This window comes from Fusarium subglutinans (genome assembly GCF_013396075.1).
Source record: "Fusarium subglutinans strain NRRL 66333 chromosome Unknown NRRL66333_c0000003, whole genome shotgun sequence".
In the NCBI taxonomy this organism is placed as follows: domain Eukaryota; kingdom Fungi; phylum Ascomycota; class Sordariomycetes; order Hypocreales; family Nectriaceae; genus Fusarium; species Fusarium subglutinans.
Window position 1 is genome coordinate 666,930 of NW_023502066.1, and position 22,316 is coordinate 689,245.

At 51.2% G+C, this 22,316-nt stretch overlaps 9 protein-coding genes across 9 annotated transcripts; 7 read left to right on the forward strand and 2 right to left on the reverse strand.

Annotated features, from left to right (window-relative positions):
• Nucleotides 1-4: 4 nt before the first annotated feature.
• On the reverse strand, nucleotides 5-2,016 carry FSUBG_820 (capsular associated (CAP10); the record flags this gene model as incomplete). Its single annotated transcript, XM_036686583.1, has 3 exons — nucleotides 5-1,128; nucleotides 1,176-1,752; nucleotides 1,822-2,016. The coding sequence occupies 3 exons, from the start codon at nucleotides 2,014-2,016 to the stop codon at nucleotides 5-7; spliced, it is 1,896 nt and encodes a 631-aa protein (XP_036543836.1).
• Nucleotides 2,017-5,763: 3,747 nt separating this feature from the next.
• Nucleotides 5,764-6,787, forward strand: FSUBG_821 (arginase; the record flags this gene model as incomplete). The annotated part of the gene is made up of 2 exons (XM_036686594.1): nucleotides 5,764-6,431; nucleotides 6,478-6,787. 2 exons carry the CDS (start codon nucleotides 5,764-5,766, stop codon nucleotides 6,785-6,787), a joined length of 978 nt encoding a protein of 325 aa, XP_036543837.1.
• Nucleotides 6,788-7,725: 938 nt separating this feature from the next.
• FSUBG_822 (uncharacterized protein) lies at nucleotides 7,726-8,444 on the forward strand (the record flags this gene model as incomplete). Its single annotated transcript, XM_036686605.1, has 3 exons — nucleotides 7,726-7,967; nucleotides 8,019-8,293; nucleotides 8,347-8,444. The coding sequence occupies 3 exons, from the start codon at nucleotides 7,726-7,728 to the stop codon at nucleotides 8,442-8,444; spliced, it is 615 nt and encodes a 204-aa protein (XP_036543838.1).
• Nucleotides 8,445-9,407: 963 nt separating this feature from the next.
• On the forward strand, nucleotides 9,408-9,761 carry FSUBG_823 (uncharacterized protein; the record flags this gene model as incomplete). The annotated part of the gene is made up of 3 exons (XM_036686616.1): nucleotides 9,408-9,519; nucleotides 9,577-9,676; nucleotides 9,731-9,761. 3 exons carry the CDS (start codon nucleotides 9,408-9,410, stop codon nucleotides 9,759-9,761), a joined length of 243 nt encoding a protein of 80 aa, XP_036543839.1.
• A 747-nt stretch (nucleotides 9,762-10,508) lies between these two features.
• Nucleotides 10,509-15,060, forward strand: FSUBG_824 (Anucleate primary sterigmata B; the record flags this gene model as incomplete). Its single annotated transcript, XM_036686627.1, has 2 exons — nucleotides 10,509-13,871; nucleotides 13,927-15,060. 2 exons carry the CDS (start codon nucleotides 10,509-10,511, stop codon nucleotides 15,058-15,060), a joined length of 4,497 nt encoding a protein of 1,498 aa, XP_036543840.1.
• A 545-nt stretch (nucleotides 15,061-15,605) lies between these two features.
• FSUBG_825 (DUF1479 domain protein) lies at nucleotides 15,606-17,160 on the forward strand (the record flags this gene model as incomplete). The annotated part of the gene is made up of 4 exons (XM_036686638.1): nucleotides 15,606-16,035; nucleotides 16,092-16,446; nucleotides 16,582-16,799; nucleotides 16,865-17,160. The coding sequence occupies 4 exons, from the start codon at nucleotides 15,606-15,608 to the stop codon at nucleotides 17,158-17,160; spliced, it is 1,299 nt and encodes a 432-aa protein (XP_036543841.1).
• Nucleotides 17,161-17,744: 584 nt separating this feature from the next.
• Nucleotides 17,745-18,257, forward strand: FSUBG_826 (helix-turn-helix domain protein; the record flags this gene model as incomplete). Its single annotated transcript, XM_036686649.1, has 1 exon — nucleotides 17,745-18,257. The coding sequence occupies one exon, from the start codon at nucleotides 17,745-17,747 to the stop codon at nucleotides 18,255-18,257; it is 513 nt and encodes a 170-aa protein (XP_036543842.1).
• Nucleotides 18,258-18,661: 404 nt separating this feature from the next.
• FSUBG_827 (uncharacterized protein) lies at nucleotides 18,662-19,045 on the forward strand (the record flags this gene model as incomplete). The annotated part of the gene is made up of 3 exons (XM_036686660.1): nucleotides 18,662-18,706; nucleotides 18,759-18,776; nucleotides 18,830-19,045. 3 exons carry the CDS (start codon nucleotides 18,662-18,664, stop codon nucleotides 19,043-19,045), a joined length of 279 nt encoding a protein of 92 aa, XP_036543843.1.
• A 916-nt stretch (nucleotides 19,046-19,961) lies between these two features.
• Nucleotides 19,962-22,037, reverse strand: FSUBG_828 (transcription factor; the record flags this gene model as incomplete). Its single annotated transcript, XM_036686671.1, has 4 exons — nucleotides 19,962-20,605; nucleotides 20,648-21,705; nucleotides 21,792-21,868; nucleotides 21,924-22,037. The coding sequence occupies 4 exons, from the start codon at nucleotides 22,035-22,037 to the stop codon at nucleotides 19,962-19,964; spliced, it is 1,893 nt and encodes a 630-aa protein (XP_036543844.1).
• Between the last annotated feature and the right edge of the window lie 279 nt (nucleotides 22,038-22,316).

Sequence of the window (22,316 nt, forward strand, 5' to 3'; positions counted from 1 at the left end):
TGTATCATATCTTCAACTTGCTCCACGTCTTCTCGATAGACGGATCCTTGAGCGCATCATCAACCCACCCCATCTTATCCCTATCATCCGCAATGACCCGCCCGTACTCCAACAACAACCGCAGCACATAAATCTGCATGTCCTCTTTTCTGAGCACTTTATTCGCCCACTCCTTGCCCTCGAGCGCAATTCGCTGCGCAGCCTTATCATGACCAGTTGTTTCTCCGTACCCTCTGAAATACTCCATTATGCCGTAAAAGTCCTGGAACCTGTTGTCCATGGGGACGAAGTGCACCCACGGCACGAGACGGCTGTCGTGCCACTCTCTGAAGAGCGTTGCTTTTATGGGCAGGGATGTCGAGTTGAGGAAGCCGAGGTAGCGACCTGAAAAGGAGTTTCCGTCGATATCGGGAACGTATTTGTAGTCGAACTGCTCGTGCATGTCCATACCGTCAACCTTGGCGAAGTAATGATCCGTGTACCAGCACCGCCCATCTTCTTCAGAGGGGGAGCACATGAGATCGACGAAGCCTACTTCAGACCACTCGCCGACCCACTCCCCAAGACGACCATCAGCTTGGGCGTGAAGATGATACTGCTCCGACGGAAGGACGAAATTCTCAGGTTTTTCCGTACCGTGCTCAACAGCCGAGACCTTTGTCTGGTTGAGCATCGAGACAAATCGATGGCGGTGAAAACCGCGCCAATTCTCAGCCTTATTCTTGCCTCCCGTCGCGACGCCGCGCCAGACCACAGTGTTTCCCTTATTCTGCCACTCCACATCATTATCCTCACCACCCGTGAAGCGATCCTCTCCCTTCCAGTAAATCGGCGGCGGGAGCAGAATCTCATTATTGATAGCGAGTTTCGAGCCGCCAAACATAGGGAACAATACTTTTGTTGATGACACAGAGATGGGGTTGATTAGAAGACCGTTTAGGCCCTGAAGGTCGGGCTGGTGGCAGATTTCGCTCGATAGTGTAAAATTGGAGACGTAGCCTGCGAAAGAGTGCTTCTCGGCGTTGGAGATGTCGATATCGGGGGGATGGTTGAAGGATTCTTTTAGAGGCGCTTGACGGGCTGGACTGTCTGGCGGACATCCTCGACGGGCAATTGGCCAGTATGGGCCTGTAACTGTTAGCAAACGCCAAAACAAAACACTCTGGCTAACGTACTGGTCTTTTCCCATCGCTTGAAAGGGATTCTGACATCCCTATCATGTCGCCCAGCAATAGGAAGCTTCTGAAACTCCGAAACAACCTCCTTCGCAGGCCATAGACTCCGCGATGCAGCGCCCTTGGTCATGTAGCCATCAATATCCTCCCACGGCACCACAAGACGGGGTTCGTCCATCGCATTCAATGGCATATCCAGATCAGGAACCATGTGTTCAATAGAACGAATCATATCAAGCCAGATCAACGTCCAGAACCAATCACTCGTTGAATTGGCTTTACCGTTTCGAATGTGGATCGACATCTCAAAGCTGTACGCCTCTTTTCGAATGATAGGCTGAGGAACGCCCCAGAACGGGTCGATATCGTGGTAGACCTGATCCCAGAACTCTTCCACCACGATGGCGTTGTTCTGCTTGGCGAAATCCCACCATTTATCGAAACCTGGCGGAGGATGACGACCACGGCGTTTACGGTACGCCTGGGCTGCTTCTTCGAGGGTATGCGATTCTCGGGAGAGGAGATCTTTGTATCGTTTTCCGCCGTCGTTAATGAGCTTGTCAATCGGATGAGCACCCTGCACGGGTTTATTTGAGAACTTCACAAGTTAGCACGTGTCACCAAGTCCGCACAATTGGAGACATACGGGTTGGTCCGCTGCTTTCACAGGAAACGGATCAGCGCCATCAGCAGCAGCAGGTTGTGATTTATGTATCGGTAGCAGAGACGGCGCAGGAGAGCGATTGCTAAAGGACCAAAACGCAAAGAGAACGAGAGCAGCGAGGGCGCCGAATCGAATGAAGGAGGAGCTGCGCCGCGTCCTGAAACCAGGCGCAAGCATCTTGGGCATGTCGTCGGTGTTCGAGCTATCCGACAGTGAATTATCGCAGCCGATTACGGCGCAGAAATCTGACGCCAGCGACAGAAATCGAATGCGCAGGGTTTTTTTGTCGAGGAGGGCGAAAGGGATGACGAATGCGGTAGTGGAAAGAAGTGGTGTCGATCGCGGGGCAAGAAAGACGGCGACGGTTTTTTGTGAGACTTTAGCGACGAAGACAAAAGGAAGAAAACGTCGAAGATGATAAAAAGCAGTCGCTCTTTCAACACATGATTAATCGGTCTGTGAGTATGGCCGTTCGGGAACGGAAGATGCCAAGTCGTTCGTTTTGGGTATATCTGCAGTGTGTTCAAACGTGGGGAGGGTGGGTTAAATGGTTGTACAGTAGGAAGAGACTGGACAGACAAGGATTGTCAAATAAAAGGGGGTTTATCTCGAAGAAAGAAGAAGATATCCACGCCGAGTCGAAGTGAGGCTTTTTCTTTCTAGTCGTGGAAGAGACAAAGAGAGAAAGAGGTCTAGGAGAATGACAAAAAGGAACATGAATCGCTGCAATGGAATGAGGGAGGAGTTTAGTTAGAATTGAAAGGAGCTTGCAAGCAATCAATTTGCGTGCGATCTCAAATAGCAAGCAGGGAACAGCTCCAGCTTCAGACTAGCCCAACCTAAAATGTGGGATTCACCAATTTAGCTGCCGGCCAGAGATACCTCTTCCCTCCGTACTAATTCTGCGGGAGATGGAGGTATACAACTCAGGGGCTTGGACGGGCGATTTTGGAGTAAGGTAGGGGACGTTTCTGTGGGTCTCTCTGCATCGGGGGTTCTTATTTTTTCCCTTCCTACAGGGGAGCCAGGTGCTGTAGGCGCTATGAAAGGGAAGAATCCACATTATCTGTTGCATCTTGGGATTAAACTTGGATAAATCAGGGGTCGATCAGACGCTTTACACGCGTCAGGTTGTATTTACGGTGGCACTGTTTCTCTGTAGGTACAGTACTTTGACAACACAGGCGATTGATCTGACGGGAAACGTGTTTGGTGTCTCAGAGAGAGTAGCCAATCTCATTGCTAGAGTATGTATCGGTTAGACATGTTCAAGGGAGAGAGGGATAGGACAGTGTACGCTTTTGCAACGTCGCCTGTGATGAGGACAAAGCGGGTTGATGCGAGTTGCACAGTTTCATTGGGACATGGACGTTGATCCATGAGGGGACGCGTGTCAGAGCTGTTTCTGATTAAACTACAGGGATTCTCTCATCAACTTGCAACTTGGATAATAAACATAGCGATGAATATTATCATTCATTCCTCACCGTAAAAAAATGAACCAGGTAGGTAGTTAATTGAGCATGTCCACTTCTAGTAGCTTAGTAGCTTCAATTAATCAAGTTACAATCCAAAGTCCCACTGAATTATCGTGCTGCAAGGTACACAACGGGAAACAGCACCGAATGCCTCACAACGGCGTTTCGATAGCCAAGCTTTTTATGTTTCTCCAAATAGTTTGTTAATTTCAGCCGCACAGAATCGATCTAATAATATCCTATCCTTCCCTCCCGACGGCGCATGCAGCGGTTTGAATTGAGCCCCTGAACGGTGTGGCTGCTAGTCTCCGCTCCCGGGCACGCGATCTCTCCTAAAGATCCATGGAAGAAGTGAATATTGGATGAGATCAAGTGGATATCGAATTTGCCTGTTTGTTTGTTTACATGCCGTTAGGAGGTGTATTTGTTGACGAGTGTTTGTTTGTTAATGTTGATCACAGCTGAATGTTTGGCTATCACAATCTCACTGTAACAACGATCGAGTTGACAAACACTGGACTGACTGTTTGCATCACAGATCTGCCAAACAGAGACAGGTTCACGGGATCTCGCGCCTGAATCACAAATAGAAGCAAACCTCGAAGCTGACGGCTTGGCACGACTCACCCTTAGACGGACTGCCGGTTCATACCGAGTACGAGAATACCGGTAGTGAAATTCTGCCCCATCTCGTAAAACCAGCAATTCAATGCATTCCTCCATCTTTAATACTCTCAGGGTATCAAGATGCTAAGCTTTTTCCAGTGGAGAACGCATCCGAAACAAACGAGAGTCTAAAAAGCCCGATGTCATGAATACGAGCTGTCATGGAATTTTCCATATGGATAGTCAGCTGATCTACTGAGTCAGCCTACGTCAGTCGAAGCTTCATTCCATACTAATTGCTCTGTTCATGATGTGACCATGTTATTGGCTCGCCTGGGTTGGAGGATATCGCGAATGACCTCGGTGTTTTCGTCCTACCCCAATCTGCTGCTTATCCGGCTCACTTGTCCAACAGAGTGATCTGTCAACTTCGCCAATAATTGCCAGAATATTAAATCCCTCTGTGACCTGCCGTATCCGTCTCGAGATCCGTGTTCCGTCATGTGAGGATCTTTTCTGTATCGCCAAGGCCGTGCAATCCCTTCGCTTCTGTATCTCCGTGATTTTTTACTGAGTGTGCGAGTTGCGGTCTGTCGAGAACAAAGCGTCGAGATCATCGTCAGCTTCAGTGAGAACTGTTAGCGGTGGGGTAAAAAGGTGCGGCTCCGGAGCTTCCCCAGCTCAAGGAAATAAACCGGCCTCACTCAATGGCCGGTGACAGCATCACGCCCTCTCGAGGATTCGCGTCGGCGTAAAATCGGTCTACGACCTTTCGTTGTCTTGCGTAAAAAGTTCCATCTCAACCGGGTCACGTCGGTCCATTTCTGGGTCTTTGATAACAAGCCCCAACCATGGAAAAACGCTTTGCGGGCGCTGGAGCGTGGGACGCAAAACCAGAGACAAGACACAAACTCCAGAAAGCTAGTAACTTAGGGGAAAGTTGCAGAGACAGCTAGTAACTTAGGGGAAGGCAGACCCGCGACTCTTATGCGCCGACTCCTCCGTCGAAAACACAGCTAGTAACTTAGGGGTAAAGAGTGCCGACCACGACCATGGCATGCGCGAGAGGTATTACCTAACATTACATAAGATCAATAGAGGCTATCTACGGCTGTGAGCGGTGCATCCCACGTCCATGGCCGGCGGCAAAAGACAGCAGAGACAACGAGATGAAGATAATAGTGTTATGAGAAGATATAGAGGTATTAGACAAGGCGAAAAACATAGGATATATATCGTCGGCACTTGACTCAAAGTGGAGGAGACCTGTTCAAATTGGGGAATCGGGGATTTTGGAGCAGGCGGGAATTGAATGGACACATAGCAAGCGGAAAAATGGAGAAGATGTGCGTAAGAGAAACAAACCCAGATGAGCGGGACCAACAGAATCACAGCATCTGTATCTGTCATGTATGTAAAGTATCTCTTCTAGACTCGAAAGGGTTGTCTTATGACCCTTGACATGTGCCAGTCGCAGGCTGTTGATAACCTTTGGAGAGTGTAAGAGAAACCCCCGCGCCCGTCCGAAACCGACGCTATTACCTTATCCATATTCAATTGTCTTGGGGAGAGGGAGAAAATGTGTGTCTGTGCCGCCGGCCGATTGCAGCCATGAGAGGGTTCAAAGAGGCCGAGGGAGGATGAGAACTGTCATTGACCTCCGAATACAAATGGAGGCGTCTTCCCATCTCTTTCTACCTACTCAAACTCTTCTTAAACTCAACTCAACTCAGCCCATCTTCATCTCTTCCCCAACTTGTCTTCACTTCTTATCTTCACTTCACTTCCCCTTATCTTATCACATCTCAACCTCTACGTCACCCCCCACATTCCGCCCATCATGAACACCGGTCTCGTCAACAGCCGCTTCCTCTCCAAGCCCGATGAAGTCGGCATCGTCGCCGTCGGTTTCTCCGGCGGCCAGCCCAAAGCCGGCGTCGACATCGGTCCCGCCGCCCTCATCGAGTCCGGCCTCCTGACCGAGATCCGCGACGAGCTCGGCTACAAGCTCTTTGGCGACGAGACCGTCCAGCAGTTCGAGGACCTCGTACCCGCCTCTGACCCTGACTACCGCGGCATGAAGAAGGCCCGTCACGCCTCCGCCGTCACCCGCAAGATCGCATCGCACACATACGAGCACTCGCGCGAGGGCCGCATGACCCTCACCCTCGGTGGTGACCACAGCATTGCCATCGGTACTATTGCTGGTACTGCCAAGGCTACGCGGGAGAGGCTGAACCGCGAGATTGCGGTTATCTGGGTTGATGCGCATGCGGACATCAACACTCCTGAGAGCAGCGATAGCGGAAACATTCACGGCATGCCTGTTGCTTTCTTGACTGGTCTTGCTAAGGAGGATAACGAAGAGTACTTTGGCTGGCTTGAGGATGATATGCGCTTGAGCGTTAAGAAGCTGGTTTACATTGGTCTTCGATCTGTTGATATTGGCGAGAAGAAGATTCTCCGTGAGCACGGCATCAAGGCTTTCAGCATGCACGATGTCGACCGGTAAGTATCTCACTTCTGCGCTCATGAGCTTCACTAACCTTTACAGACATGGTATCGGCCGCGTTGTCGAGATGGCCCTCGCTCACATCGGAAACGACACCCCCATCCATCTATCCTTCGACGTCGATGCCCTCGACCCCATGTGGGCGCCCAGCACCGGCACACCCGTCCGCGGCGGTCTGACTCTCCGCGAGGGAGACTTCATCTGCGAGAGCGTGCACGAGACAGGAAACCTTGTCGCCATTGATCTCGTCGAGGTGAACCCTCAGCTCGCAGATGGTAAGCAAGCTGAGCAGAACACAATCCACGCTGGATGTTCACTGGTGCGGTGTGCTCTTGGCGAGACACTTTTGTAAATATAAATGTAAATTTGGGATGGATTTTGTGAGACGATTGATGATATCCTTGAGTTGAATGAACGGAATTGGGTCGGTGCATATGCATTAGGTACATAACATACAAGCGCTGGCTGCGCTGCGAGATCACTCTCGAAATAAAATGTCTTTCTTTCCTCGGGACTTGATGAAAATGACATTTGATTCCGGCACATTCGGTACTGAAACGTAACAAATAATTTCTCCGATCTTCTGATCAATCGTAAAGAATCCATCTCAAAGGCTGGAAAACGGATCTTGTCTCTTGACGTGTAACCATTCAGAGGCCATCGCAGCGTCATCATCCCCTGCTGCGTCGCATCCCCAGCCACCAACCAACCCCCTCTACAGAAGCCTCACCCAAAAGACGCTTTGTTGTAATTTCACACTTGACCTCAATTGGATGGACCTTTTTTCATCCCCTGTCTTGTTGACTTTTGTTCTTTTTTCCTTCCTTTTGCTTTTATTCTTCCTGAGTATCGAAACACCAAGACATTAATCGCTATCGTGTGATTAATACCTGATAAGGGGCCTCAATTGGTATCTCTGGGCATCTCGACCCGACGTTAGATCCCCAGCCAACGCACCACATCTCCACACCTGAAATCCCCGATCCAACGGCACGCACAGAAAACACCAACGGAGAGATAAACGCGTGAGGCATCAACGCAGCAGCTTCAATTTTGAGGCACCCAAACTATCTTCACGAGAGAAACGGATTGAGGTTCCCTTCAAGGCGACGCTGGAATCACTGGTCGCCGATCGGCGGGGCTGTTCTGCGACGTGGCAGTCTTTTTTGGCATTGCGGGAAGAAACAACCAGCGACGCGTGATTCTTGGGCTTTTGACGGTTTATACTATATCTTGACGACCTCGACGACATATTGAGCGTGTTATTCACTCTTGATTGATACAGACGAAATGGTCGCCAAATCAACGGTTACCGGCTTGACCGGCACGACAGGATGGACGGGAACGAGCTTCACACGATCGTCAATGACCTACGATGGGCCTCCGCCGTCTACACATGTTCGAACATACAACTGGCCTCCTTGGCAATTGAACTTCTGGATCTTTGTTATTCTCCTCGCGTCGACGAGCATCATTGGCGTGTTTGCGACCTTTATACAGATCCAGACTCAACTTGAGCTTGGAATTCCATGGTACGTCTCCCATACACTGTTTATTGAGAGGAGGTTTATTAACGTCTTCAGGTACTTTCCTTACTTCATCACCGTTGGTTCACTCTCGATCTTGTTCATCCTCGGTATCTTCTGGCTCATCGGCCAACGACGCCTCCTCCCCGCCATCGTAATGGTCGGCGGCTTCATGTTCTTCATACTCTGGCTCGTGGGACTCGTCGTCGTAGCGATACAGTTATTTGGACCCGATGGATCTATTCAGAGCGTATGCGATGTTCAAGTCTTTGGAAGGAATCCTAAGGGTACGAGCATGGCGACGATGGCGTGGCTTCAACAACGAAACATCTGTACGTTTTTATGTCTCACGTTCGAGGTCAAGTTCCATTGCTAACTTGTGCAGGTCAATCATGGCAGCTCGTCTTTGCGATGGCTCTTACTGGTACTGTCTTCTTCGTCTGGGTTATGATCATGGCGTACCAAGTCTTTGTCAACTCATAGCCGACAGATGAGGGAAATGCAGAGGGGGAATAATTAGATTAATGACGAAGTTACGAAGCATGGCATGAAGTCTGGAGTTGCATGATTGTTATAATATGTTTGTTTGCATTGGATGGAGTTGGACTGAACAGAACATTGGTGCATTTACAGGCATTCTATTGGAATAGTATAGACGAGAACATTAATTGGCACTACGGAGTAACTATGCATATCATCAAATGACCTTTTGAGGGGATCATCACATGTTGGCTGCCCACAGGGAGACATAAAACTTCGACATCAAATCAAGATGACGGAATAAACTGGTCTAAAGTTCTACTAGAATATCCTAAATTTACCTAGGTATTTTCATCCCTTAGGCTAAAGATCCTAAGTTTCTTCCCCCCCTGGCTCCCTCAATCTCCAAGCTAACTGAGAGAAGCTCTGGACCCTTTGACCCCCGACGCTTTGCTCGATCCTCATTAGCCCTCCTGTTATCTTTTCAGCTCCCATTGCACGGCGGTGTCACTAGCTCAGCTTTCACGTCGAGGCCTCCCTTACCCCTCACCAGGAAAGCATCGCGACAATCTGCCAAGAAGCTTTCCGTCTTTTGAAACAGCCATGATGAAATACCCAGAGTCATATACTGGAATTAGAATCACCATCGGCATTTCGTGCCGTGAGATTCGGAACCGTTCTTGGTAACTCAGGGTCCGAAGTGACGTAGGCTAAACCCCTGTAAAGTGGGAGATGACGAAAGAGGGGGGCATGCAGATGTTGGCACTTTGGTGAGATCGAATGGATCTGCCGGTTTTATTTCTCCATTCTGCAAAAGAGACTTGAACAAAGTTGGACATGGTTCGTTATTATTAGCTGCGGGTTGAGAGGTATAAGAAGGACGGAATGTCGCTGCTTGATTGAGGTCTATCACATCAAACCACTTCACTTACATCTACAAACCAAATCAACCCACTCAAACTCACAATGGATTTCGTCAAGAACGCTATGTCTGGTGGCTCTACGGATAAGCCTGCTGATGCTTCCAAGACCGACTCCAAGACCGACTCCAACAACCAGGAGGACTATGTCGATAAGGGTACATACTCCAAATCCCTCACGGACCTTGACAAGCCACTGACATGAACGTTCACAGGTATCGATTTCCTCAACAAGAAGGGCGGCTTCAACATCTCCCGCGACAACCAGGAGAAGGCCACCGACTTTGCCCGCAGCCAGTACGAGAAGCAGACTGGGTAAGTGGCGTTTGTCACTGATTGTGGCTTGAACTGTGGCTAACAATACTCCAGCAACAAGGTCGACCCCAAGATCTCTAACTAAGGTAACTAGAGAGAGAGAGAGGGACAATATTTAATGATGGAAGCTCAAATAGTGAGCATGAATTAATATGACATAATTACTTCAATTCGATGGGTCTAGAGTGACATCAAGGTTGACGTGAATCACTGCCACGGAGCATCGTAGATCAAACGCCTGCGAATCATCATCAATCCACAAAATAAACGAAGCTGTGAAGGATTGTTTCACTTCGATACGAATTGCTTACTCGCTTAGGAATTCTCCAACTCGAACCCTTGTTTCAGCCTGCGATCTGACGATCAAAAGCAAGTTGACTGTCTCAGGCTGGATCAAAAGTGTAATCACCTCGTATCTTCACATCCATGACGAGGCTTTGCTGTGAATTAGAGTATCGATGTCATTGAACTCTTCAATCCGTAGACTGATGCATAAAGCGCTGGCAGGTTGTCCCAAGCAACGAGCAAAGCTTCAATTCGACCACAGGGATCAGCCCCGCTATTTCCCCTCCAACCGCCGCTAAATAACCACCGCAGGGGGGACGATACAGACTATCATTGGTTGAAATTGTACACCATCAACGGCGCCCTGGAGGGATGGACTTTAGCGCAGTCAGGTTTTCTCTTTAGTGAGAGCTTAAGGCGGGCGATGCCCAGAAGGACAAAACATTCAGCATCCCCATTCAATACCCGACAATCTCCATCCACATTCGCATCTGCATCAATCAAAATCCACCACAGCTGCCTCGCATAGCGGTCGCCGCAATGCATCATGGCCAACGATGAGCGAGAAAACAGCCAGAGCCCAAAGGCTCAGGATCCCAGCCCAAGCCCGAGTCCAAGCGGCACCAGGGACGGGTCGCGTCCACAGACGGCCCATCGCGTCTCACACACCGGCAGCGATGATCTGGAGACCACTGAGACATCAGAGATGACTGACGATACAGCCGCCGACACGTCGCAAGCCCAGCCAACAAACCCAACCACAGCGACATCTCCACACGACATAGCGATAACCGTTGATGATACGCACGCAAAATCCCAGACCCGGACAATTCCCCAGAGCACCAGCAATCCCCCCACAAGCCACGAAGACTCGATGCTGCATCTGCCTGGCCACTCTGCCCCTGAAACCAGCTACTTCGACCCTATTTCCGTCGATGTCACACGCGGACATGACGATTCCTTGACTGAGGAGGACGTTAGACGCCACCTGAGAGACGTGGAGTCTAGCTTCTTGCCCGCCTTGTCGCCCATTCCAACTGCATCCACGAACCAGGAGGGCGGCGTCGACGACACGTACCAATTCGATTCCCCGACAAAAAAGCCTGCGCCTGCTCCCCAGCCTCTGCAGCGACATCAGGAAGAAGAGGAGGATCACGATGTGACTGTCGCGAGCACGAATACTTCCGGCTTTGAGAACTTTTCGTCACCGACTGCAGCTGCAACACGACGAACTATTTCGCGCGCCGTTAGTATGGCGAGTCAGCCTGACAATCGCAACACAAGTTACGACGAGAGCGAAAAGGACGACACGGAACAAGAGAGCTCGCAGGTATCTAGCGCTGGCGATAACGAGGCCCCTTTATCGAGAACACATTCCTTGTCCGACAGAGTCGATGCAGGCAGCACCCCTGGTCAATCGCTTCGAAGCCGACGACCAAAATACCTGCGCAGTCGTTTTGGAAGCCAGCGATCGTCGACTTCCTCATTTGCCACGAACCCGGAGTCTCACGAAGGCAGTGACATGACCGTTGGTCTTGGTACCGATTACGCTTTACAGTCTGGCGGTGCAGTCCCCGCAATTGGAATGCTACGAAATCCCAGCAACCCAATGCTACGATCCATCAGCATAGGAAGCATGGGTAGTGTTGGATCGGCATTTGGCGCCGAGGATTACACTGATACTTCTCTACCGCAACTCGAACCGCTTCACGAAGTCGATAGTCCCGAACGGCAGCGACAGGATTTGCTAGAGACACCAAAGCCCTCTAAGGAAGGGTTCACCACAGCGCCTACAGATACGGTCATCGCACGGCACGTTAGAAACGTCCAGGTACCCGAATCTTTGGCCAAGGAGTACAAGTACAAGGGTGGACTCGAAACACCTCGGAAACATTCCTCAATCACCATGGGTTCCGTCAATACCGCCCGATCGGGCAAGAACTTGACGCTCAAAGAACAAAGCAGTACGATTGAGAGGCTGTCAAAGGAAAACTTCGATCTCAAGCTCAAAGTTATGTTCTTGAGCGATCGCCTCGACAAGCTGTCGGAAGAGGGTATCAAGGAAATGATCTCGGAGAATGTTGACCTTAAGACTGGTCTTGCGGTACTCCAACGTGACAACAAGGTTTTGCGGAGGCGGGTTAAAGAATTGGAGAAGCAAGTCCGAGATGAGGGAGAGCGTCCAAGCACAGCGCACAGTGGTGCATCATCGACAGACCAAACGGCCCGAATGGGAGACGAAGAGCGAGAAGAAGAGCTCATCTTTTTGCGGGAACGTGTTGAGGAGTATGCCACTGAGATTGAGCGCCTACGGTCGGAAAGTTTAACCAAGGAGAATGAGCGACGAAAGTTTGCGGATATTGTCAGATCTCTTGGTGAGCGTACCAGCGAAAACATGGAGCGACAAGAAGAGGCCGATGTTTGGAAGGATCTCCTGGAGCAAGAGACTGCGCGCAGAGAACAAGCCGATGACGAGAATAAGAGACTACGGGAGGAGGTGTTCAAGCTAAAGCAGGACATGTCTAGCCTGACTAGCGGGGGAGGCTTACACCACACGACAAACATTTATAACATCACCAAGAAACATCGCGACGGCAATGTGTCACCAGGTCGACCTGTCTCTGGCCTTTCAGGCGACATGGAGAGCTCAAACGGCAATTTTAGTGCTGCGACTACACTCGTTGATGAACTACGTCGCGAGAGTGAGCAGCTACGACATGAGAATGCCGAATTGAGACGCGAGGTTGGTGCGCAGACATCCATGCTGACTTCGAGGAACCGCGAAAAGGAGCGCCTCTACCAGGAGATTGAGGATCTCAAGATGGCTCAGCGACGAGGTCGGCCTGCTCCTTCAACAATTGACAGTCTCCTCGAGCGATCGGCCTCACAGGTTGGTGGTATGGAGAGGCCCCAATCGCGGGGTAGCATGAAGACACGGACGCAGATTGAGGAGGAAGCCGACCGCGAAGAGTTCGAGAACAAGATGAACGAGATGCGCGACAAACTCAGTGAGGTCAAGCTGCAGAACCAAGAGTTGCAGCGCGAGCTTGAGATTTGCATGGAGGACTTTGAGGCTGCTATTGGCGACAAGCGACAGGCTGAAGAAGCAGCGATGGCTCTGCAGGAGGACCTCAACAATGCGATGAACGATCTTGTTGCTTTACAATCCGAACGTGACGAAGCTCTCCGTGAGCAGAACGAGATGGAGAGCGAATTTGAAGCACTACGGAAGGAGGCTCAAGAGGAGATTGATGCATTGGAATCTGAGGCCGACCAACAAGCTGAGGAGATGCAACGAGTACAAGCAGATCTACAGGACCGCTCAGAAAACTTTGACGCCTTGCAGGAAGAGATGCGCAAGATGAGCGAAGCCTTGATACGACTTGAAGACGACCAGGAGAACAAATTGCGACGCATCCAACAACTCGAGCAGGAACTGGACTCGTCGAACAAGGAGCTGGAAGAGCTGGAGCAGAAGCTCATGGAGGCGAATGACAAGAACCAGCGACTTTCTGTACAGCAAGAGTCTTCACAGGGAGAGATTGCATTCCTACGAGAAGAGCAAGAGACGGACAAGATACGCATCGGCGATCTTGAAGCTGCGATGGCCAATGCTGAACAGAGCATCCGCGAAGAAAAGGAACGGGTCAAGGAACTGGAGAACCGTCTCCAACAAGAGCGACACCAGCGAGAGATCGTGGCGGACCAGGAGAAGGAGGAGGTCCAGCAGTTTGTCAACGAGCTCAACCGGGAAGCGTCAGCGGCCAAGGATGAGGCTCGTCGTCTGCGTAAGAACTTGACGTCGAGGGAGGTTGAGGCGACAGAGTGGAAGGAGAGGTTGATGGAGCTTGAGAATAATCTTCGTGAAGCTCTCGGTGACCTCAACGGTACCCGCTCTTCACTCCTCAAGGTGAGTTGTCTTGTCTTGTCTCGTATCTGTGGGGGATGCACGCTAACGATCTTAGTCAATCGCCAAGTTACAACGAGAGCTTGAGAATACGATCCGCGATCTTGATGCCAGCAAGGCGGCGCTTGTGGAGAAGGATCGTATCATCAAGATGCGCGATTCCCTCCTCGAGTCGCATGCCCTTGAGAGTCGCAAACTGGCCGAATTACTCGACAAGGAGCGCATTGCCCACCGCAACACGAAATCGCAGTATGACACGTTCCAAAAGTCTCACCAACACCTTACACGTACTGCAAGTAGTCAAGATGTTCGCATAGCTGAGCTCGAGACGAACAAGAGCCAAGATCGCAGGAGGATCGCACAGCTTGAGCAGTCGATGCGCGATCAGCTACAGGAGCGCAATGAGTTACTGTTACAGCTCTGGCACAAGCTCAGTAAATTGTGCGGAAGGGAATGGGTCCACGGGAACTCCCTCATCGATCGCCAGGTCCTCCCCTCAATCGAAGTCATCGCCAACCGCCTGCCCAGCTTCACCAAGAACCTGATGGCCGCCGTCAAAGCCATCGAGAACATGATCGGCTCCTTCGAAGTCCGCATCAAATCCGTCGAGCGCGATCTTCACAGGGAGTATCAAACCCTCGAGTCCAACCTCGATGTGCGCACCAAGAAACTGGACCGTCTTGAAACCATGGTTAGAAACTCGGTCGCTTCAGGATCTCTAAGCCACGACGCAAGGTACTCCCGCCTCGAAGAAGCATACCGCCAGCTCAAAGTCGAAAACGCCACGCTCCGCACCGCAAACGACGTGCGCGCCCGAGCTTCATACTCCAGCACCGAATTAGTTCCTCACTCACCCTCACCCTCCGTCCCTCGCGGACCTAACGACCAACGCACAAGCCGCTCCAAATCCCGCTCAACCGTCACGCGCGCACACACCACCACCGCACTACCAGGCTCGTCGGCGGGAGGTTTAGGGCTCCGCGACATGGCTGCTCTGAGCGAGGAGAATAATGGCGCTGCGAACGATAACAGGTGGTTGTTTAGACTGCGCGACATGGAGTACAAGCTCAAGATGGAGCGGGAGGGTCGGAACCAGGATAGACATGCTGCGAGGCAGAGGTTAGGGGGGCTGGAGATGGAGAATAGAGATTTGAAGGAGAGGATGAAGAGGGCTCTAGGAGACCTGGATTAAAAAGAAAAAGCGTGGAGTTGATGGGATGCAAGGGCGGTTAATTATTAGCATAGATGGGAGCTAGGTGTTGATTACATGTGTATAACTGGAGTGCATAGCTTGAGTACAGGTATTCTTTTTTGTTGGTGTTGGGGAATATATTTGGGTATTATGATGATTGATGCTGAAGTGGTGATGGTGTAGTGATTCTATTTACAATTCGGGAGAGTTTTGGTCACTTTTAGAGATTAAACTGCGGTCCTGTCCCTGTGAAATGGTAACTTGATGTCTTGTTTGCTCAAGACAGTTGAATGTCGTGATCAAGAGGTAACCCCACATTGAACAAGGTTCTTATTTCCCGAAGCTGGGGAAGAATTTCTTGCTTTTCGAGGTGCGATGCGGAATGTCCGAATGGAGTAAGACCGCGTTCTCCTCAATTCGATATAAGATCCAACGCCATTATCTTTTGACCATTCTGTATCGTCTTCTATCTTATCACAGCCTCCTCATAATTCCTACTGTCTTATTCATCTCTTCCCCATCAAATTCCGGTATCTTTTGTCAAAATGCTCCGTGCATCCCTAGCCAAGCCCTCCCCCCCTGTCCTCCGCCGCTGCATGACATCGCTAGCCGCCAAAAAAGAAGGCGACATCTCGGATGCATTTACGTCGCTGTCCGGGGCCCAGCGCGAGCCTTTACCCGATCGATATCGTCAGCTGAAACTCAATCTCCTGCAAGGTCGTCAAGATAAGATCGTTCAATCGTGGAACAAGCTCCTTCGTGAGTTGAAGCGGGAGAATGAGATTGTTGCACAGAAAGGACCGGGTGTTATACCCCAGATTGAGTTTAAGGATCTGGAGAGGAGCAGTGATGCGCTGAGGGAGGAGGTCAAGAAGAGAGGTGTTGTTGTGGTGAGGGGTGTTGTTCCGGAGGGTGAGGCGAGGGCGTATAAGGCTGAGGTGGAGGAGTATGTTGCTAGGAATCCATCTACACGAGGTATCTACCCCTACACTACCCTCCCCATGTCAATTGACTTAGACTAACAAATACAGCGTTTCCACCTCACGATCCTCAAGTCTACGAACTATACTGGTCACCACCCCAACTAAAAGCCCGCTCACACCCCAACTTCCTCAGCGTGCAACATAACCTCATGTCTCTCTGGCACACCACATGCCCAGCCTCAATCTCCCTCTCCCAGCCCTTCAGCTACGCCGACCGCCTACGTATCCGCCAACCCGGCGACGCCAGCTTCGCTCTCGGTCCGCACATCGACGGCGGAAGCGTCGAGCGCTGGGAGCCAGAAGGGTACGGCGCAGGACACGTCTACGACGCCATCCTCCAAGGGAACTGGGAATCCTACGATCCGTGGGATGCGAGCGGACGTGTTGACGCTGTGAACAATCGGTACGATGGATTAGGTGCTTGTTCGATGTTTAGAATGTGGCAGGGGTGGATGAGCATGAGCCATACTAAGCCTGGGGAGGGGACGTTGTTGGTTAATCCGCTGGTGAAGCTTTCTATGGCTTATGTGCTGCTAAGGCCGTTTTTTAAGGCAAAGAGTGATAATTTGGGGCAGGGGTACTTGGAGGAGGGGAATTGGGAGTTGATGAGGGATGTTGATAGTGAGTTGCAGGGTGCGACGCCGGGGACGGGACAGGAGTTGACGGGGGAGTTGCATCCGCATCTGGAGCTTGAGAAGACGATGGTCCACGTTCCTGAGATACGGCCTGGAGATTTCGTAGCATGGCACTGCGACAGTAAGTCTCTCCCCTCCAACTACCCCAATATCACTGTCCATTGAATCAGTACTAACAGCACTTAGCAATCCACTCAGTCGACAAAGTACACGCCGGAACAGCAGACTCGTCGGTGCTGTACATCCCCATCTGCCCCATTACGGCACAGAACGCAGAGTACATGGTGCGCCAGCGCGAGGCCTTCCTCCGTGGCACGCCGGGACCGGATTTCCCAGGCGGGGCAGGGGAGTCCGGACATGTGGGGCGGGGCACGGAGGACATGCTGGACGGCGCGGCTCGTCGGGCGATGGGCCTGAGCGCGCTGAGGACGGAAGGGGAAGGGGAGGTTGTTAGGGAGGCGAATCGGATCCTTGGGTTTTAGTTGATGGCCTCAATTATGATTTCTTGTTGGTCATTTCTTCGGTTACCTGTCATTTATTTCCACACCGGCTATTTCTGCATTCGTGTCTGCCGGTCATTTCTCTGGTTCTCCGTGTCTCACTCTGATCAGGTAGTTTGTAATCAACTCTGGTTTGTAAGCCGACGTTTCATGGATCGTGGACCGCTTAGAACACTTGTTCAACGCACGTCCAACAAAAGCACCCGTGTCCCTTAACCCGCACGGATGTCGGACAGCGATGATCCGGAGACGTTTAGCGTTACTGCCAGTCTCCGCAATGGTCTCAAAGGGTCCGTAGTGGTTCTTAATGGTTCCATTACTAATCGAGGAAGCATCTAGAGTCTTCAACCGGGTCGATCTGAGGGGGAAACTGGAACTGGAAAGGTCCATTAGTAAAGCAAGCGGTGAAGACAGTGGAGAAAGGTTGAGGTCTCTTGAAACGGGGGAGACAGACAGATATATATACCCCGTAGCCATCGCCTCTCGGATTGTTCGGACAGACAAACTTCATCACGCAATACACTACTATACCCAATTCACTCTTCATCGCCGTTTCACTGCCCACCATGAGCTACACACTCTACGACGCCGCCATCCTCCACACCAAGGAAGCCCTCAACTCCCTGTCTTCCATCCTCAAAAAGGCCGAATCCCACGCCAACGCCGCCTCATTCACCACCGCCAAACTGGCCCCTGACATGCTGGACCTCAGCTTCCAGGTCCACTTCACCACCGACACAGCGCAGAAGATTGTCGCGCGCACAACCGGCAGCGAGCCGCTCACCCTCGCCCGCGACGAGTGCACTACATTTGAGCAGTACCAGGCTCGTATCGCGCAGGTTCTCGAGGTCGTTGAGAAGGCTGATAGAGAACTTGTTGAGAAGCGTGGTGCTGAGATTGTTACTATCGGGTTGGGACCGGGGAAGAGTGCTGATATGAAGGTTAGGGATTATGTGCAGGGATATGGAATTCCTAATGTTTTCTTCCATTTGACGACTGCGTATGCGATTTTGAGAAAGGAGGGGGTTGAGTTGGGGAAGCAGGACTATATCGGTGCTTTCATGAACCAGTACTTCTAAGCTCTGATAGATTAAAGCTGGTGGATTGGGATTAATAAAAGTGATTTGACGTTGACTGAGGCTGCATGGTTGAGAGTGAGTGAGGCGTCTGTTGAATGTGACCAAGATCTAAATCCTTGTATTATTTGACTTTAGGAGGATGAGTATGTACTAAGCTTGAGATAATTCGACGTTATTCTAAGTTCTAGATGCTCTCAAGCTTTTGTGTTGATGAGTGCTTGATTGGCTCATGCTAAGTTCAGGGTAGCTGTAGCTGTAGCTGGAGGTGTCAAGCTGTCACACAAGATTAGATCCATTTGTCATCCTTGCTCGCCCCTCCATTTCCCGCCACTAACGCCGCCACTCCAACATCTCCATCTCCATCTTGAATTCAGCATCTTCAATTAACAGTCTTCCTCACCAAAATGGCTGCACACTGGTGGCTCCTCCGCGCAATCCAATCCTTCGAAGTCCGTCCCATTACTCTCCCTTCCCCTTATTTCAATCACTAACAAACTCCAGGATCACATCGTCGCATCCGTACGCCTCCCGGCCTCAACCGCTTCCATTTCTTACTAACAATCACGCCTTAGATCCTCCGCCAACCAGGCTTCCACCGCGCAGTAACACGCATCCACAAGACCATCCACGAGAAGCAACACGGACGAAATCCTCACGAGCCTTTGGCACCCGGCGAAGCGACGGCGGATCCGAATACGGCTGGTAAAAATTCAGAGTTTGCGAAGCATTTTCTGGACGAGATTAAGAATCAGTTTCGAGGGAAGCCGACGGATATAACGAGGAAGTGAAAGAGATGGATCGATGACTTATGATACCCCGGTTACGCTGTGATGAAGGAGTTGGATTGAAGGATGTAAGATAAGCGAATGGAACAGGCGATTACTAGCCAACTCGTGCGATACGAACCTCGAATGCTACAACCATACGTTCGTTGCGGGATCTTGAAATGGCCAGCGAGGAGATGGACGGTATTTATTAAGGACGACCAAGTCGCTCGCTTGAACCGAGGAGACGACGCTCTCCTTGATCCTCCCTCCAAGCCATTCGCATCAGCACGACGATGTGCGACCGACACGACGCAAAAGACTCCGACTATCTTGTCGATGGACCTTTATCTGTCTGCGCCGTTAGCGAGATCGTTTGGAAACATACATGAACGGTCGATTTACTGTACATTACCGCGCCTACGGGCCGCCAATCATACCCTCTGCCGCTCCATGTCTTTTCACTCATTGCTGAATCGTGTATCATTGCAAACGCCATGTCCATCCTAGAGATTACACGGCAGACAACACGCCACCATGTTTATATTCTTCCCAATCAACGCCGATAACTGTCCCCATTTCTTCAAGTTCACCCTGTGTCGCTCTAGTCGACTGGGTCTTGGTGTAGTGTGCTGGGTATGTGTATTCGTAGTGTTATCGAGAAGAGGGACAATCTCAATGCTGATATCTTTCGATGATGTTTTTCACATGGTGACTGACGTTTAAGACGAAATGCATTCCAGACCAGCATCAAAGCCACTTTTTATAGCCCAAGCATTCGTCGCTGACTGTGAGCGTCTGTCATCTTGCGTGGTCATCGTCTTACCAAAAGCTTTGGAAATAGCCGCGCCGAGCATCACCACCAAAGTAAGCTTTTAGCCGTCGCCAACACCAACCAGTCATCAAAGACGTAGCTGACTCTGACTCTGAGCTGTCCATCTCACGACAGCGTAGCATACTGCCCCCAATCAACCCAGTTCATCGGCAGCCCGATATCCAGATTCGCCTCCAGCGCATCCTCCACCGCCCCCAGATTAAAATTCGGATCAATAGCTCCAAAAACATCCGCCCCCGAAATCGCATCAATCAATGAAAAGTCCACGGCCTGCTCCACGCTCGGCACAGCGTTGACCATGCTCGGATTCGTCACAGCCACTGGATTCACCACCACCGGCGCCGGCGGCGGTGATTCCCGCGTAAGCGTATTAGCAGCACGCTCCATCTCCTTGAGCACCCGCTCGCCCAGCCCGGCCACAACGTTAGCGCTCCAAAAGTAGTCGCCGAATTTGCGGAGCATCTCGCAATTGCGACGGAATGCGTGCATGGCGCGCGAGCGGAACATGGGCAGGCGGGAGTGCCGCATCTTGCGGTACTCTACGCTTAGGGCGAGACAGACGGCGTAGGGGACGAAGGGCATGGGGGAGAGGTGGTCGCGCAGGACGGCGCAGGCGATGCGTTCTGCTGCGAGGGAGCGACGGGCGTTGGCGGATGGAGGGGGGAGGGTAGATGCTGCTGTGAGTGTGCCAGGTCGTGGAAGACGACATGATAAGATGATGACGGCGTGATAGAATGTTTCGATCGTCGCTGTGATCATTAGTCAGGTACTCCGTGAGATGGGTGACTTACCGATTAGTGAACCTGGTACTTTAAGCGCATCTGCATTGACGATCATGGCCTCAAGAACTGGAAGATCAATATACGCAATCTTATCCAACCCGCTCGCCTCAGCACTCGGACCCGGGCGATACAGCTCAATAACCTGATCCAACCACTGCACGACACTCAGAAACAGCCTGAAGCACGGCGGTCTCTTGCTAATACAGCCATCCAGATTCGCGCCGATATCCCTCTCATGCATGACACACGGCCTCCCATACACCGCGGCATTAATCCGGTCAACCGCCCAAACCGCACAGAACAGCGTTTCCAGCTCCTCAGAGTTGGGTCCGTCGTAGCGAAGCAGGTGAAGACCCAGCGTTTGGATGTGGTGAATGGCGCGGCCACCGAGTTGCGCGGGGAGGTCTGCTTCCTCGGAGGAGTTGGGCTGGGTGTAGAGGGATAGGAGGATGAGGGCGCGGATGTGAAGGACTCTGTCTGTTATGATGCTTGTTTCGAGGATGGCGCGGACGGCGGAGGAGAGGGATTGCATGAAGTCTTGGCAGGGGAGGAGATCATCGCCTTTGTTCTGGAGATGGAGATACAGCGCCATGCTTGGGTCTGCAGATGCAGCAAGACAAATGAGTTGTTTTAGCACCACAGCCACTGGCTCATCGCCTTGCAGCGCGGTCTCCGGTATGATGGGCATAATGGGATGGATCTTTTCCAGATAGAGTGCTTTTAGTTTGAGGTAGTCTTGATGGGGCGGAAGACACGATAGACAATGCTCCTTGACAAACGGTAGTAAGAACTGATCCATTATCGGGGGCGGTCGTGAAGTGATGAATTGGCTTGCTTGGCCAGGATTGTTGGAGGAAAGCCATATTCCTACATCTCCCTTCTGTGATGTTTCACGGATGGATGCTGAGCCTGTAGCTTCCATGAACATGCCCTCTGGATTGAGATCGCCCACGAAGCGGGATGATTGATTCGGCGTGCTTCCTGATTCACGCCTTGGAGTTGGCGCAGCAGGACTTGCATTTGCGGTTGGATTTGCATATTGGAGCGAAGAGTCTGGGAGAGCAGTTCTTTGAGTTGGTAAAGGTAATGATCTGGTGAGTGTCAATTGAGGGGAGTGCCCAGAGTAAGTAAGGTAAGGTAGAGGCCCACTCACGTCGACCGGGATGTCTCATCTTCTTCCACTGGAGGCGACGTCTCATCGACTGCATCTTCAGCATGAACACAGCGCCTCTACTCAATCAGCCACCCCACCCTCACTCTATTCCCGGAGTGTGTCAGTGCTCACCTTTTTCTTGCGACATGAAGCGCATGCGTGCTGGACTTGTTTGCGCTTCACGGGGAGACCGCCGCGCGAAGGGTCTGAGGCGACGAATTTGACATGTTTTGAAGGAGTGGGCATTATGGCATGTGAGTAAGTGAGTCAGTGAGCGATGATCTAAGTTGGTGGATTAAGGTGAAGGAACGCGTTTGGTGGTCGGTGAGGAATGGGAAGGGGATTAGTCAGCTCGGTAAGATTGGGTTGGAGGACAAACACCATGAGTTGAGTGTCACGAGAATTTGGATGGAGTGGGTGATGTAGCGCAAGCATGCTTCGAGTGCGTTGTTGAGAGTGTGATGGCTATATTGGAGGAAATGAAATGTGACCAATCAGTGGAAGGAGGTCTGGGACCCGAGAGTC